Source organism: Lepisosteus platostomus, chromosome 2 (assembly GCF_059453375.1).
Source record: "Lepisosteus platostomus isolate fLepPlt1 chromosome 2, fLepPlt1.hap1, whole genome shotgun sequence".
Taxonomy (NCBI): Eukaryota; Metazoa; Chordata; class Actinopteri; order Semionotiformes; family Lepisosteidae; genus Lepisosteus; species Lepisosteus platostomus.
The window spans coordinates 2,275,509-2,292,182 of record NC_142612.1 but is presented as its reverse complement, the minus strand read 5'-3'; the positions used below and the strand labels follow the sequence as shown (position 1 = coordinate 2,292,182).

Below are 16,674 nucleotides of genomic sequence, written 5' to 3'. Positions count from 1 at the left end.
AAACTCAAAATATCCCTCTCTTTTGTTTTTATTTTATTTAAAATCCAAATCTTTTATTTAGTGCCTGTTATTGAGGCCCTTTATTTTCTGATCTAATGTTAAATTAGAATTAAAAACCTGGCTTTGAACCAATAATACAATTCATAAGTAATACTTTAATTGCCAGATTTCACTTTTTACTACAGGAAATAAAAAAGAACATTTGAAATAGATAAAATATTGGTACAGTTATTTATTTTATCTTGAACACAATCCCATGTGATTTTAAAATGGCGATTTACAGGAATTTTCATTGTATCTCAGGCACACATTTTATTTCTCTCATACCAATGCCACATAAAGCTATGCGACTGTTTCAGTGTTTAAATAGCTCTCCTCGCAGGCTGGCCTGGAAGAGATGACACAGTGCCAGGATTAGTCACAAGATAGTTGAATGCACTAGATGTCTGCCTTTCAGGTTCAAGTATCATTTTCTGTGAAAAAAGCAAAGGAACTGAACAATTGTTATGATTCTGGAATAATTGGTGCGTAAAACATAAAGCCAAAAAAAAAATGGTTCCAGCTCGGAATCAATAAATAAGCAATAGTGTGGCTCAGAATGCTTTTGACAGAGCCAAACATGCTTACCTTGTGCATCTGAAAGAGGTCAGGAATGCGTCCACGTTCAGGGGCTCCCACTTCTGTCTTACTGCCTTATTGGTTTTTTTCTAGCAACGGGGACGTGGCTCTCTTGAACTGCACTGCCATTGTGAACACAAGCAATGAAACCCTGACGGACAAGAACCCGGTGGCTGACAGCATTCACAGACACGCGGGCCCGGAGCTTAAAGAGGAGCTGCTCAAGCTGAAAGGTTGGTAGGCCGGCTCTGAGGAGTGGGATTCTGCTGGTTTTATTCGCGTCCTTCTGCAGGCAGAGAGTTCAAATTCCTAGTTTGGAAACTAAGCTAAGCTGTCATCCAGACCGCTTAAAAAACGAAGGACAATCTTGTGATGTGCACAGAAAGTCTGTACTCGGATTCTTATGTTCTCTTTCTGTGATGCATTGAAATTATATGATCTTATTGGACGGAATTGTTGATCTTGGACTTGATGGATTTTAACATCCTAGAAAAAACATTCAGCATTTGGTGGTAGAATTCATCGTTTTCTGGAAGACATGCCATTACACCTGCGGCCAGTCTGGAGAGTTTTGCAGACAAAGCAGTTGTTAAGAGGGGGGTTATTAAGCTCCTCTGGCAAAGTGGTACCGTGTTTTATTCGCTTAGTGAATAATTTATTCTATTCTCTGTTTTTTAGAAATCCATTTAAACGTCTTCTGCGTTAAATCTTGAACTCAATCGAACGTAAGAAAAGATATTAAATCTATGAGAAAAATATTTTTTATGTCACGCCACTGTTCATACTATTTCTAGCGATAGATAGAAATTAAAAAAGGGGGAAAATGTGTGTGTGTATATATATCTTGGTGCATGTGTCTGGATTGTGTTATCTACAAAGTCTTAAAGAATAAGTCACTATTCTTTGCTAAATTATATAAATAGATTGTGTGTTATTGGGTTTGGTTCTGTATTGCCTTTTTATCTGCTTCATCTGGTGCTTGCTCGTCACCCAGAGGTGTTTAAATATACAGCAGCTGATGTGTAAGCGAATGTTTTTTCATGGCTCATGTTAGGGTGCCGCACAGGTGAAGCGAAGATGACGAAGGGGTTCAACCTGGCCGCCCGCTTCATCATTCACACCGTCGGGCCCAAATACAAGGCGAAGTACCGGACGGCGGCGGAGAGCTCTCTCTACAACTGTTACAGGAACGTCATGCAGCTGGCCAAGTAAGACTCTGCGCCTCTACGGGGCAGGATGTGGTTTCGGGACAGGCTTGACGCCTGTAGGTGCTCGTCCTGAGTTCTGGAAAGATCCGATGTGCTGCAGCCTTCCTTGCAGCAGAATCTGCCTCTGTTTGTACTGGTGTCCTTTTATTATCTCTTTTCTCTCTCAGTTCTGTTTAAACCTTTAAATAACTTTCTCGTCGTAATAAAATGGTTATACCCTACTCAAAGTCGCAGCTGCTGTGTCGGTGCCAGGATTTAAATTTATCTTTTAACTCCTCGTGACTCCTAAGTGGACGACGACGCAGTCTGCACTGTACACGATTCAGTCAGCTTCGCACAGTCTGAAGAGGCCTTGTGCTGATGAACAACAGTTAGGCTTATTAATTACACTAAGCCATGCATTACATCGCTGATTAATGTTGAGGCCATAATAGCCTTGATGTGGGAAATTAGTATTTTCTAAACAGAATGAGATTAGTTTTCTTCCTAACTGCCCGTGTCTGCTAAAATGTCTTGAGCAAGGACAGCCCACCGTTGCTGTTCTATTACACTGAAATGCAATTAAAGTTGTCATGTAGTTATGAAGAAAGGGCATTGCATGAAAAGGCAAGCACCTTTAAAAGGTCTTAAATCTCTTAGCATCCCAAATGGCTCGGCCTTTTCCTGATTGGGCACGAGGTAGAGGAAGCCTGCTTCTGCTTACAGCTAGCTGTGCAGTTCACAGTGCAGGTTTGCAGTCATTTCAATGACAAACGCGTTGCTCCTCCATTTGGTGCGACCTGGCCTGTAAGGCACCGTGATCTGATAAGCTACTCTACAAGATTCACAGATTGCGGAGAGAGGACTGTGCTCACAGGTCCTCATGCTCTCCGTGTACTGCATCGGCTTTCAGTAGCCACCTAAAAACAAATGGCAATTGCAAATCAGGAGGGAATAGAAGGGGGAATAATTGGATATTTGAGATTTAGAAAACTACTGAATATAATGCTTTGTTAAGACAGAAGCAATAAACTTTGCAGTCTCTTTAATTATGCAGTCTCGTTAATTGAAATGTTTGGTTATAAATGAACAAGTGCTGTCCATATTACTGTTTAGTCCATTACTCCCTTTTGATATTTTGCTTTCCCCTCTACTTTTTCTTTTTCTGATTCCTTTTGGACTGCTTTCACATATAGTTCATGGATAGTGAGCTTCCTTCAGTTCCTGTAATCGCTCGAGTCCGGCCCAAAGATGCTTCAGGCCTTTTGAGCTGAGAAAAAACATCTTGCATCTGCGTCTGGCTTTGGGACAGCCGTGACCAACCCCAACCCATTAATTCTGGGACCTGCTGTCTCTTGGATCAGTGACCCCGAACCAGGAACAGTTGTGGGTGGTGGGCTTGTTAGAAGGTCAAACTGGTCCTCCAGTGGTTGTCTAGGGTGCAGTGATATTACAGCAGCAGTTCTTCTGCTTGATTTCGTTACGTAGAATCACATCTTGATTCACACCTCGTGCCTTTTCTTTTTTTTGTTCCAGGGAGCAGGGAATGGCATCGGTGGCCTTTTGTGTTATTAACACAGTAAAGAGAGGGTACCCGCTGGAAGACGCCACCCACATCGCATTCAGTAAGTGAGATTGTCGAATCGTAGGCACTTTGCATTCTGTTTGCATTTGCTGCACTTTGCATCATGTCTTCTGACGTTTTTGGACAAAACGTGGACTTTTGGACAGGACTTATGACTAGATCGCATTTATATTCTTGTTTGGTGAAAAAAAAAAAGAGCAAACCCTGATCCTAAACTTCATTCTAAACTCAAACCTTAACACGTGTCCTGTGTTTGCACAAGGTGGTGAGACATGGCCCCAGGTGAGAGGCAGCCATTGACCTCGTCTTGCCTGTGTGGTAGTTTATCCAAACTTTAATCCAGCTGTTTCTTAAATGAGCCCAGAGTCTGAGCCTCAGTCTGGCTGGGACGTCTGTTCCATATCCACTCTCAATACAATAGACGGGTTTCCTAGAACTGTCCTTAGGGTTGCCAGCTGTGGCCCAGGGTCCTTCTTTCACCGCTGTCTATATCCCTTACTTGGACCAGATCTCCTCTCGGTCTCCTCTGCTCCAGAAAGTGAAGATGTTTACCTCCCTCAGCCTGTCGGTGTCCAACAGTGCCCTGAGCACAGGAAGCATTTCTGCTGCTCTTTTTTTTTAAACTGTTTTCACCTCCCACTCCCCCTGTTGTTGTTGTTGTTGTAGTAGTAGTAGCAGCAGCAGCAAATCAGACAAGTTTGCACACTGTGAAAGAATCGAGGCCATTGAGGTAGATCAGGGGGAGCTGTTGGCCTAAATCAGATTTCTGCAATGCACCACTGCTCACGCCTGCCTGTTTGGAGGTTATGCCTCATAAGATTAATGAACTGTTCCTTCTCCGAGAACCAGTTCTCAATCCATGTTCATTCGTCACTTTAGAGTCCCGTAGATTTTAATTTGAGAATCAGCCTTTTAATGAGGAACCTAATCAAATGCTCTTGGGAAATCTAAATCTGACTTAAGAGTCATGATATTTAACATCCTTGTCGCTTGTTCAAAGAATTCTAGCACGTTAGTTACTGGAGAACTTCCTTTGCTAATCCGATGTTGTCTGTCTCCTAAAATGTCCCTGTTTTCTAAGCGTTCGTCTAATTTAGCTCCATCATTTCCATGATTTTAACCCTGAACTTTGCTATTACTCTCACTAGCATTAAACTAACTTTACTGATATTACTGCTGACTCTTAGCTCTCGTTTTAAAATTGACTCTAATCTCTCACCAGCCCCAGCTCTTGGTTTATAAATTTAATACCTTAATACCAAGTGTTGTCCTGAGCTAAAGACCTGATAGACCTGATACAAACTGGTAGATGCATACCATGTATTACTGCGTTTACTCATCTTGCCACAGTTCTTCACCATGTTCAAAGCAGCTGAAGAGCATGAGGTGTGGCAGTCTTAGAAGATTTTAACACTATTCCAAATTGCCATTTCTTTTTTTATGAACACCCCTGATTTTTGAGGAGAGTGTTTCAGAAGAAAACGGATGCTGATCACCTTTCTAACAATTGTGCCGATGAGGAAGAATTTGGTACCTTTACAGGAGATGGTGAAGCTAGTGGTGTCAAATTCAAGCCAAGTCATTTTCATTGTGTTTTCTGGAAATTGTGAATGTTTTGTTGGCTGAGAAATACAGTTCAAATGTTATTTCTTCTTTTGGCTTTAAGGATATTTGTCCACTTTTTTTATTCTAGTCAAACTACTCTTTTATTTTGACAGTTATCACTTTTTGCTTGTGTTCATTACTCGTCAAGCACCTTTAGTAAGACTGTCCTGCTCTCGGCTGCAGGAACTGTGCGCAGGTTTCTTGAGAACCATGGAGAGAGCATTGAGACCGTCGTGTTTGCCGTGACCGATGTAGAGGAGGTACGTTTGGAAGTAAAATGATTTAAATATTTTTGTGTTGCGTCCTGTCTTCTCTCCTTAAATGTTAATTCCGTTTGCACCTTTGTTTTGGAGGTCTGGAGCAACAGCTTTGCAGTATTTAACAAGTGAATTTAAAATTGGGAGTTGGTGCGCCTGAAGTATCTCGGTACTTTATACAGCAGTTCTATCAATTCTAAGTGTTGTAACGGGACCAATCATCTCCAGTCTTGTTCTCTGAAAGAATGTTTTTTTCACCCAGGGTGCTTCCGACAGGACTCGAGAAAGAATATCGCAATTTCTGCTCTTCCTTGTACTGACTCAGTTTACTTCAGGAGGACACGTTTAGTCGCAGTACTTTACGAAATTCGCGTGAAAATTCACAAACGCAAACCGAAGAACCGGGCGACCCCTGTGTGTCCTTCTGTTCCAGCCAGTCTATAAGAAGCTGTTGCCCCTCTACTTTCCTCGCTCGGCGGACGAAGAGCACAGGAGCCTCCCTCTCCTCCCCGCCAACATCGGCAATGCCGAAGGAGAGCCGGTGGTGCCGGAGAGGCAGATCCGCATCGCGGAGAAGCCCGGCGTTCCTGAAGGTGAGCGGCGCGTCGGTTGGGCCGTGCTTCGTCTCTTTGGCATGCGTCTCCTGCACATCCTTCCAGACTGTTTCTTTTTCCCCCAAATGGCTTTGAGATAAAAAACGCCAGTGTCTGAGTAACAGGTTGGTGTTTTCGCTGATCTAATTCGTTCCAGGCTTGCTCGTGAGAGAAAAGGGGACCACATGCTAGTTTAAATTCTAGTATAGTATAAAGTATAAAACGATATGAAAACTGTGGCGAGGTTGCCTCTTTTCATCTTTTACTCCCCTGTGAAAGTCTGAAATCTGCAGCCTTCATTAACATCATCAAACCTTTAGAAATGTTGGATACCTTAGACATGTTCCATACGGGAACACGGTGCTCAGAGGAGCTGTGGACCAGGACAGAATAGCTCATTCCTTTATGCTCTGATCCAGGAATGGCAGAGTCAAATAAGCTAAGTGGGCCTGCGTTCCCGTGTTCACTCATGGTAATAAACGTGCGGTTTTTGCTGGGGTTTTTCACTCCTCTCTGGTTGAAGAATTGGAAGATCGCACAGCCAGCAGGAGATTAGCTCAATTACAAGATAGCCCAGGTGAGATGAAAACCAGAAACTCTTGAGAAGTCGCCAATCTTGGTGGTCCCGGTAGGCCAGCGACGGTCAGCTCCACACTTCAACATTTATTGAATCCACTGTCTGTGTTTAATCCCAAGTCTTGAAAGGTCTGAGGCCCTGATTCATCGCTGCTCCAGTCTCTTGATTACCAGCAGGCTTATGGACCAAGTTCTGAGTCCAAGTCACAGTGGTCCAGGAGTACTTGACGTGCAGGGGGCACTGGGTGAAACAAAAAATGATTTGACTTTTGAGCTGATAGACATCTTAAATGACAGTGAAAGATATTCCCGGACAGCCAAGCTAGGAAATTTTAGGATTATTGCTTTCTGCCCAAAATGTCTGTAAATGTTTTTAAAACCACAGGACAAAAACAAAAGGGTTATACTTGAGGAACAGCTAGGAGTAATAATTATGCTTCAATTTAGATGAATGTTCCCAGATTTGATTTTTGTTCCTCATACTGTCAGTTGTCATTTTCTCTCTACTTTCAGTCATAACCTGATATTTCCCCTTATGCATAATAGATTAGCATTTCTGAAACTGTTGTCTGCATTCTTTCCGTTAAATCAGCTTTTCTTTCACATTTCTGTGATATGCATAGGATGTTTGAAAGTTGGCATTTTCATTTAAGAATCGATTTACTGTTTTAATTGGTTCATATTGCTCGGAAGCAACATTTTAACACAAAAGCAATAAAGTGGAGAGTAGATGGACAATTGCCTAATCTACAGGAGTCCAGGGCACAATACAATATACATCCAATAAATGCAGTAGTTTTCTTCTCGGATATAGATGGATAGATACTTTATTGATCCCATTAGGGAAATTACTGGATATATTGGTAGAGTAAATATAGACTGAATCAGGGCTACCCAATACTGGTCCAGGAGGTTGGAGGTGATTCCAGTTCAGCTCCTAACCAGTAAAACCCTGGGCTAAATCCATCCACCCTTTTCCTACCCACTTTATCTAGGGATAAGCCCTTCATCAGGGTCGCTGGGCAGCCGGAGCCTGTACCAGTAAGCCTGGGAATTCACATAGTCTCTCCTTAAGGACGTTGAGCTCGATCTTGAAGAGTCCTAGTCTCCTTCCCTTCATCTGCGTCTTATCTGCGTCTTTATTAATAGTTCAAGTTACGGACTAGAGTCCTACAAGCCTGGTCACTAGTATTTTGTCGACTTCTCCACATGAACCTGCACTGCATAAATTCACTCTGACCTCTGACCTTGATGCCAGTTCTACATTTTAACCAGAGTCTTCTAGCCAATGGTAAGGCAGCAATCAAGTGAGGACATTTACAAGTGACCTTGGAGTCAAAGACATTGATGAGGAAGCGACACAAACGGTGATATCCAAAACACCCTTCTTTTTCTAAACTGAAAACTATGAAGGGTGTCATTAAAATATCGATTCTTGTGCACACGAGTTGCATGTATCTCTTAACAAATCAAAATTTTATTTTATAGTTTCCCTTTTACCTCAGCTAAGTGGGGCAGTTGCTCTGTAGTTCACCCCAAAAATGTTTTTCTTTTAGCAAGAGTGTCCTGTTGTGTTTTAATACTGATTTCATTTCTCTTTGGGTGATTACGTTTGACAAAAATCTAAATATTGAAAAGGCACTGGATATCTGATACTGGTTGTATCATTTTTGATTATTGAATTAATGGCACAGACTTTTCAGTACAATTTAGTTACATTTATTCCTGTTTGGCTTCAGTGTTTTTCTTTGGTGGATACATAGAACTTGGAAAGTTTCTTACGTTCAACAGAACAATTTGTGATGGCTGGCATCGGTAAATGTTAATTCAAAACGTATGTAGTACCATCTATAAAACCTGAAGAATTATGTGAAACTCAATTACACAATTTTCTGTATTACATAAATTTATTACAAGCAACATCCTACAGTTCTGAAGCTGTTCCTGAATCTACAGTGAATTCTGTAAAAGCTTTAGACAGACAGCAGTTTTTCTTTCCAAAGCTTAGGCAATGTTATGTCAGACTGCTACACCAGCCAATGCCAAAGACATTGTGTAACTACGCTCTTCAAATGTTGACTTTTCTTATTTCATTTATATTGTAAGTAAATAAGAGGAATAGAAATGAGCTCTTCGTGTATAGTGTGTTTTGATTTCCACGATGGCTTATGCACAATTTGACCTTCAGTTTGTGGGCAGAGCAAAAGAATATGAAATTGCTCCTCTTTTTTTTTAATGAAAGCTGAAGAAGGAACTTCCGTCAGTAAAAACTAAAGTGTTGTTTTACACTGGTTTAAAATAGAATTTCCAAGTGTGATCTGTTGAAGCTATACCAGACTTTTTTTTTGTACTTTTTTTTTCTAACGCACCCAAATCTGCCGACAAAAGGCTGCGTACTTTTCCCCTCGCTTGTTTTCCGCAGGGAATCCGTCGGTCTCTTGCTTTGTGGAAATGACAAGTTCTGCTTTCCTTTCGCACCGCCAGAAGACTCTGAGGACGAGAGTCTGGACAAGGACCTGAGTTTCGTGGGATCGCATGCCTTCGCCCGGATGGAAGGGGACGTGGACAAGCAGAGGAAGCTCACTCTGCAGGGGCAGATGTCCGAGGCCACCCAGCACAAGCAGCACCTGAGAAAGTGAGGCCCTGCTGCCCTGCTGGGCTCCAGTTCTCTGGATGCACCGCGGTGAACCTCGTCTGCGATTAAATGGTCTGCAGGATTTAAGATTAGTCAGATTAGGAACATAGAACAACCTTTTTTTTTTAACTTTGTTTGGTAGGGAGAAAAGCATAATGATTAACCAGTATCTCAAAGCCCAGCTCCTGTGTTGTAACAGAGTAGCGCAGTATTATAAACTGGTGAGCTCAGTGGACAAGTGGAAATTGTTGTATCGCAAAGCACTGACTAACATCATTCAACGAACCTTTTCATTGGATTTTCAAACCTTTATAGGAACTGAGATTGATATGTAATAATATGAATTGTTACAGCAGACAGGTGCCCTGCTTGTCTATTATTAATTGTAAGTCCTGATATCCGGAATCTGCCATATGCCAATGTAATTTTTTCAGTTTGCATACGTATCTCCTGTTTTTACAGTTATAACCGATGGTTATGTAGAGCAAGAGCAGAAGACCTGTCGGACATTGCAGCTCTGAAGGCGTTATATCAAACAGGTGAGCATTTCAGTGTTATTCTGCGTGTGGGAATTGAGGTTTTTTACTCCCATCAGATGGCCAGTGCTCTCTTCTTCGTGCGAGATCTTGGCCCCCTTATCCCCAGAAAAGACCTGCCAAGGCTGGATTCTTATGTTATTTTTTTTTGTAAACGTGGGTGGATAATTTGTGTGTTGACTCCTGCGTAGCTGCCAGCTCTTGACTAGCTTGTCATCCCTTGAGCATGAGGGCAGAGGACTTAGTCTCGCATGAGCGATTCTTGCTGTGTTGTTTTGCAATCCTCCCTCTCGTTTTCGGTTCTCGCATCTATAATCGTCTGAGGTGTGCAGGAAGTCCCACGCTGGAAGTCAGCTGTGTTCTCCAGCAAAAAAAAAAAAACAACAACAAAAAACAAATGGTCCGGTTTGTGTCTGAGCCGTTCTCCTCAGATACAGTCTTCATCATCGCACACTGTACATGTAGTGGTAGCAGCAGGTTTTTAGTGAGGCTGCAGCAATTACGACAGTGCCAGCAGCAGGGGGAGTGGTAGCTCTGTGGCTCCTGATCTGCGCCTGTGGCTGGAAGGTTGCCGGTTCGTATCCTGTGGCCGGCAGAGGAATCCTACTCCCTCGGGCCCCTGAGCAAAGCCCTTAACCCAACTGCTCCAGGGGCGCCATACAATGGCTGACCCTGCGCTCTGACCCCAAGCTTCTCTCCCTGTCTGTGTGTCTCATGGAGAGCAAGCTGGGGTCTGTGAAAAGACGAATTCCTAGTGCAAGAAATTGGATATGGCCAATAAAGTGATCTTTGCCAAGCCTCCCTCTTCATGAACGGTTTCACACCAAGGCAGCTCTCAGTCCACACAGCCCGCGGCCTCTTGTTTATTTTATCGCGCCCACTTTTCTGTCCTTTTGCTCTCTGTGTAGTCTGACTGCGGCCTACATCTGCAGCAGCTTTGAATTTCCTGTGAGCACATTTCTGTGCAGCTCAGCACTCAAAATGACCACCTGCAAGAAAAACGCATTCTTCTATATGCGGCTTCATAAAACCGAAGCTCTATTTAACCGTTTGTAAAGTGATGTGCTGACGCAGGGACTTCAGTTTCTTGCCCCCGTCTCGGCTAGGTTTCTGTATTGCATCTAAAGAGACTGCATACCGTTTAGAACAACATTAAAATATTCATGGAAAATCCATTTTCGTTTAAACTATAAGAAGTAACTCTGTGTAAAGTATCTGTTTTTTTTTGAGGCCAGAAATTAGTATTAATATGTATCTAAAGGGTGGCTCCCAACTGGGAACTCAGAATTGATGGATCCTGACTCATTCATCTTGAATTACAACTGCAAGCTCTGGAAGGCATTGCTTATCAGAATCCATGTGCTTGCATATTGTTGGATTGTTAGTCTAGCAAAATAATTTGGAGTTAATTGAAAAGTCCTAAAAAATATTTTTAAATATTTTTTAAAGAAACTTTTGTTTTGAATTGCAGTATATAAAAAAAAAACTCATACACCAGTTAACCAGTAGGTGGCAGGATTTCCGTAGTAAACAGAGGTAGTCAAGAGACTGGGATTCCTAAAGGACCAAGTTGAAACCTTTTGTTTTGCTTGTTTGTTTTGTAGTTTTTATCATTTTCAATTCAACACAAGAGCAGGAAAATCTTAACCTGCCGCACCTGTAGAAAATGACCTTTTCACGTCTAATATCACTTGTCATCCTAAAAACAGGCAGTGAACTTTAAAATGCCAACAGCAACAGAGAGGTGTGAATGAAGTCAGGGATCAGGGATCACTACATTGACCAAAAAAAAAGTAAAAAGCTCTGAAAATAGCCTACACAGTGCCTAAAACAAAATCGGTAGAAACAGCTGACGTTACAATATTAACTAGCGCAGTCTTCACAGGTGCGTGTAGATGTGGTGAGGTGGTGCTGTCCCGATGTCTGCGAGTATCGGGTTTCATCGCTGGGGTACAAGGAAGGAGAAAGAGCAGCGGGAGAGTGAAGGAGGATACTACTAAGCAACTAGCAGCCCATGAGCAAAGGGCGGGGCTATCAGGAGTAACGAGAGATGGAGGAGACGGGAGAGGAAAGAGCGATGCACCCGCCACGAGCAAGGACAAGGTCCTGAAATCGGATCAGGAGTAGAAGTTTGCAGCCAATGCAAAGATCGTAGGGTGGCCTGCTGCTGCACTGAGGCCAGCTAGGAGAGTGTTGCATTAGGCCGTTCTAGACAAGACAGTGGACTGGAGTCTGGTAGGAATATGTATAAATAAATAGCGGAGCAATGAGAGGAAATATGAACATCGCAGCACAGAAACCATGGTGGCAGATGAAAGAGCCGGGAGAGATGGTGAAAGGAAAGAAATGGTCCTTGTACTGGTCCTTGCGGGACGCCTGTGGATGGATGGATGGATGGATGGATGGATGGATGGAGGGTGAGGGGAGAGGTGAAGAGAGGCGAAGCCCGGGAGGTAGGAGACGAGCCGTGTCTGAAATAACCACGCCTGACTAGAACAGAGGGGTGTTCGCTGTTGAGAAGTCGGGGAGGCATAGGATAGAGAAAAGCAAAGTTACATGGGCCGCAAGGAGAGAGAGAGAAGGACGGGGAGCAAAGGAGAGGGTGTTGAGTCGGTCAGGAAGCAGGCCGGAATGGGTCAATCCAGGAATGAGCTGTGGCGAGAGTGTGCAGCTGTTAACCTCTCGTTCCAGAGCTTTCTGAGCAGCAAGGCCAGGGTCTAGAGAAGAGTTTCTGAGAATGGGGTTCAACGGCCCCTTTTAAAATGAGACGCTAAGAAGCTGGAGTCCAAACGTTTATCGAGGAATGGGGAAATGAACGTGTGGAGCACCAGTTAGGGATGAGTGGGACAAGGAGCGAGAGATCCAAGAGAGCTGTGAGGAGCCAGCTTGAGAGGACTGGGAGCGGAGTGAATGGCAGATATTTTAGAATCATTTTCCCACTTCCTATCAGCAGTATGCTGGACAGCACCTATGCAATAAGATAAGAACACAGAGGATGGGAAAATGCAATGGACAACAAATTATTAACAGGAGTTGGCTTAGCACAAGGCACGTTTGCTCAGTTTCTAATAAAATATAATACTAAGGCAGAGTAAAAGTATTCAGACTGTTTTTAAGGTGTCCCGTATTTTAAGTTACAGAATGATGCATACAGCTTTTTGGAAACTTATTCAAAACCTGAATCCTCAGACTACAGACTGCGAAGGATAAGATAATTTACTGGCCAGTTTTTTTTATCGTACGTTAAGCTGCTCAAGTGTAGCTTTAGCCTGGTGCTCAGGATCATTGTCCTGCTGACCAGAGAATTTGCAATCCAGTTATAAATCTGTAGCTGACTGAAACAGGTTTTCCTCTAGTGTTTGTCTGTGGTTTGCTCTGTCCATTTTTCCTTCAGTCCTAACAAGCCTTCCAGTCCATCTCTACCAGTCTACCATCTCCAAGCTTGGCAGTGTTGATGGTGTCGACTGGCAGATGTGTGGTGTTGGGTCTGTGCCAAACATAACACTTGGCAGGCATTTCAGCACAACACCTTTTGCCACACTTTTCAGGATCACTCAGGTGCTTTGTTGCAGACTTCCTGTGGGATATAAGCTGGATTTCCCATTCAGCTCTACAGCCCAGCTTTCGGGAGTGGTCAGGATGTTATTGACCGATGCACATTTTCTCATCTCAGCCAGTGACCTGTGTCTCTCTTTTATCTTCTCAAAGTTGTTGTTGGCCTCACATTGGCAAATCCACTGTCATTGCACTCGGAGGCCACTCAACTAATTGTGTGGTTCAATAATTGTATCTAAATTAATTTAAGTTTGCCGAGTTTGAATGTTTATGGAATCATTTGACTTTTCCATGTTTCTTTCATATGAATAATTTACTTCTTTCATATTTAGCTTTGAATGTGAAGAGTAGATTTTAATTAGAAAAAATATTAATCGTTGCTTTAAAGTAACAATTACAAAACTGTGCAACACTCTTAATCATTTTCCAAGGCACTGTATTTGTGTTTTTGTAACTTTATGCCCAGTCTACTGTTTTTTCAATATACGTTGCTATATTAGACTTATACACTATATTTGACTTACAGTACTTCCTTAAATCAATTAGCAATTAGCAATATTTTGCTAGTCTTTGTTCATTGCCCTCTGTGTATAGGACATGTTTGTACCATTATTAATCATAATTATTTTAAATATTTGAGTAGTTATTGTTGCACAGCATATTATAATCTCCTATTAAATAAATATAACCAAGAAGTGTCACTCATTGGCGAAAAGGTGAAATGGAAAAATACACATACTGTTTAAATTGTAGGATTCGAATGGGAGTTAAACGGGCTCTGGAATTAGTGATTAGGGTCTCCCGTGAACTGAGAGACTGAGGTAAAACTCTGGAGTGATTTTCTACTTATCAGATTTGTTTCAGTTTCAAACTGACTTCAGTTTAAAACAATTGACCTACAGTAAGTTTAAAGTGATTTTTTTTGTGATGTTACTAAAGACAAACTCAGAAAGCACAGTAGTAGTCATGTCCCTCATTTTCCCAGTAGGCAATTTAAAAAAGCGTGATGACAAAATTACACACTGCTTCGCTTTTGTATCTTATGAAGTTTTTTTTCCCTCTTCCATAGGGGTGGATACCTGTGGAAGAACAGTTATGGTGGTGGTTGGAAGAAATATTCCTGTAACGCTAATAGATATGGAGAAGGTATTAATTTGGTTATTATTTGAAGGCATTTACAATGAAAGGATGAAGCCTTTCCTGAATGAAGATCGCCTTGTTTTTCTGCAATTGTGCAGAAAAACAATTCAATTCTGCAATTTCCCTCACGGGATCAATAAAGTATCTATCTATCCATCTTGTTTAACATACTGAGTAATAACGTCTTGGAATCAGATCCATTCACACACACGTCCGTGCCAGACTTTGTGCTTGTCTTGCAGGCTCTGCTGTACTTCATCCATGTCATGGACCACATTACAGTGAAGGAATACGTTATGGTTTACTTCCATACGCTGACCAACGAGCACAATCACCTGGACTCTGAATTTCTGAAGAAGCTCTATGACATTGTGGACGTCAAGTAAGGGGGGGACCGTATAGCAGGGTGAAATGTCTGGGGGTTTAGAAATTTTTTTAATAGTCAGGAGTAAGAGCTGACTTCAGCTCCCCTAAATAGATGCTGTAATACTCCTTAATTATAGCATTTTCTAATACATGGGATAAGTACTGGTGTGGTACACATTTAGAATACCAAAAACAAAAGTGTTTTGAATTCCCCAATTTGTACCAAGAATGATTTTGGTTTTTTCGTTGCATGAAACGATGATTTTTAAGTGATGTTCTGGTCAATTGTGTGTCAGCTAGAAAACAAAAAGAATATAAGAGGATGTCATTCAGCCCATTTTGTCAATTTGATTTCTAGATTGTAATTGGTCTCGAAACACCGTCAGTGGCTTCTTGAAGAATAGCAGACTCAAGATCCTCAGCTTCAACGACTTTGAATAGGAAGTTCACAGATCCTCTAAACGTGTTTGTTTGAGGAAATATCCCGTCTTAATCTTGCACTCATTCGGAAAAGGTGTCCCAGAAATACTGCGGACATCATTGGTACAGAAGTAAATTTCAGTTTTAATTTTTCTGCACAATTTAAGATTAAGATCACTTTACTAGCCATGTACAATTTCTTGTATTAGGAATTTGTCTTTTCTCATACCCCAGCTTGCTCTCCATGAGACACAAAGACAGGGAGAGAAACTGGGGGTCAGAGCACAGGGTCAGCCATTTATACGGCACCCCTGGAGCAGCTGGGGTGAAGGGCCTTGCTCAGGGGCCCAACGGAGTAGGATTCCTCTGCCGGCCGCGGGATTTGAACCGGCAACCTTCCATCCACAGGTGCAGATCCTGAGCCTCAGAGTTACCGCTCCGCCCCAACCCACCTCTACCCCAATGGTAGCAAGCGTTTTGTTGCTGTCCCTGGTTGGCTAAGCCTTGTCCATTTCAAAGTGATTTCAGAAAGAGAGCAGGTGTAGATCCGGGCCTAGCTGGGTTCTGGGACTGCTGTGGTTCCGGGCCTGGCTGGGTTCTGGGACTGCTGTGGTTCCAGGCCTGGCTGGGCTCTTGGACTGCTGTACCACTGGGCTGGGTTCTGGGACTGCTGTGGTCCCGGGCCTGGCTGGGTTCTGGGGACTGCTGTACCACTGGGCTTAGCTGGTTCTGGGACCGCTATGATTCCAACAGGTCCCACTTACCTGCAGACCCAAATACTGTTCCCAGAATACCTGTGTCTAATCTGATCTTGCAGGATCAGTTAAGCATCCATGTTAAACTATGTTCTTTGTGCTGTGGTGTTCTCGGTGATGTTGTTTACTTTGTGTAGGTTGCAGGCCAAAAGATGGGCCTAACAAAGGAATCTGTTGTCCTCAGATTTGTCTTGTATAACAGTCATACAAATAACATTACAGAATTAACCTGCTGTGAATGAAAAAGTATTCAGTTATAACAACATGTATGTTTTTTTAGTTTAACATGTTACAGATTTAATTTGTCTAAACTGCTGATTAGCTTCAGCCTACTCATGGTCATTCCTGTTTTTCTTCATGTTGAAACTTCCCTGAAGTAATCTGAAGAGCAAATTGGGCTTAATAGCAATATAACTTATAATTAGTAACCTTTATTCAATACAGATAGGAAGATTTATTAGTCACACATGATTGTTTTCACTGGAAGTACCGAAGCCAGACAAGGGAGGGGCAGCTGCAGAGCTGCCAGGCCCTTACTGCTGATTCTGATTGCTCCACAGCTTCAGCCATCACTAGCCCAGTTTTAAAGTCAGAGTTGTTTACAAACCTTGGATGTACCAACGTGTTTTTAAACACGTAGATGTTATATTAGTGTCGCGTCTCGCTATAATGATAATACTCCTACATTGACCAAATGCAATGTCCTATCTCATCAAAACATGTTGTTGTGAAATTCTGCTCAGCATATTGACAGATGTGTGTGCATGGCCTGACAATTTGGGGCGTTTGCACTGCAGAATGGAGAACACTTCTTTGCACTCTGAAAAACACATACAAGGGCTTTAG

At 42.4% G+C, this 16,674-nt stretch overlaps 1 protein-coding gene across 2 annotated transcripts in view; it reads left to right on the top strand.

Annotated features, from left to right (window-relative positions):
* gdap2 (ganglioside induced differentiation associated protein 2) overlaps window positions 1-16,674 on the top strand; it is a 33,349-nt gene that overhangs the window by 4,913 nt on the left and 11,762 nt on the right. Inside the window, exons 3-11 of one of the 2 annotated variants that reach the window (XM_088645040.1) lie at window positions 712-851; window positions 1,673-1,826; window positions 3,342-3,430; window positions 5,179-5,255; window positions 5,686-5,845; window positions 8,909-9,056; window positions 9,519-9,595; window positions 14,217-14,293; window positions 14,530-14,669. In XM_088645040.1, coding sequence (XP_088501166.1) covers window positions 712-851; window positions 1,673-1,826; window positions 3,342-3,430; window positions 5,179-5,255; window positions 5,686-5,845; window positions 8,909-9,056; window positions 9,519-9,595; window positions 14,217-14,293; window positions 14,530-14,669 — 1,062 coding nt within the window. Of the gene's footprint in view, window positions 1-711; window positions 852-1,672; window positions 1,827-3,341; window positions 3,431-5,178; window positions 5,256-5,685; window positions 5,846-8,905; window positions 9,057-9,518; window positions 9,596-14,216; window positions 14,294-14,529; window positions 14,670-16,674 lie in introns of both variants that reach the window. The other variant, XM_088645032.1, reaches the window with a different exon arrangement.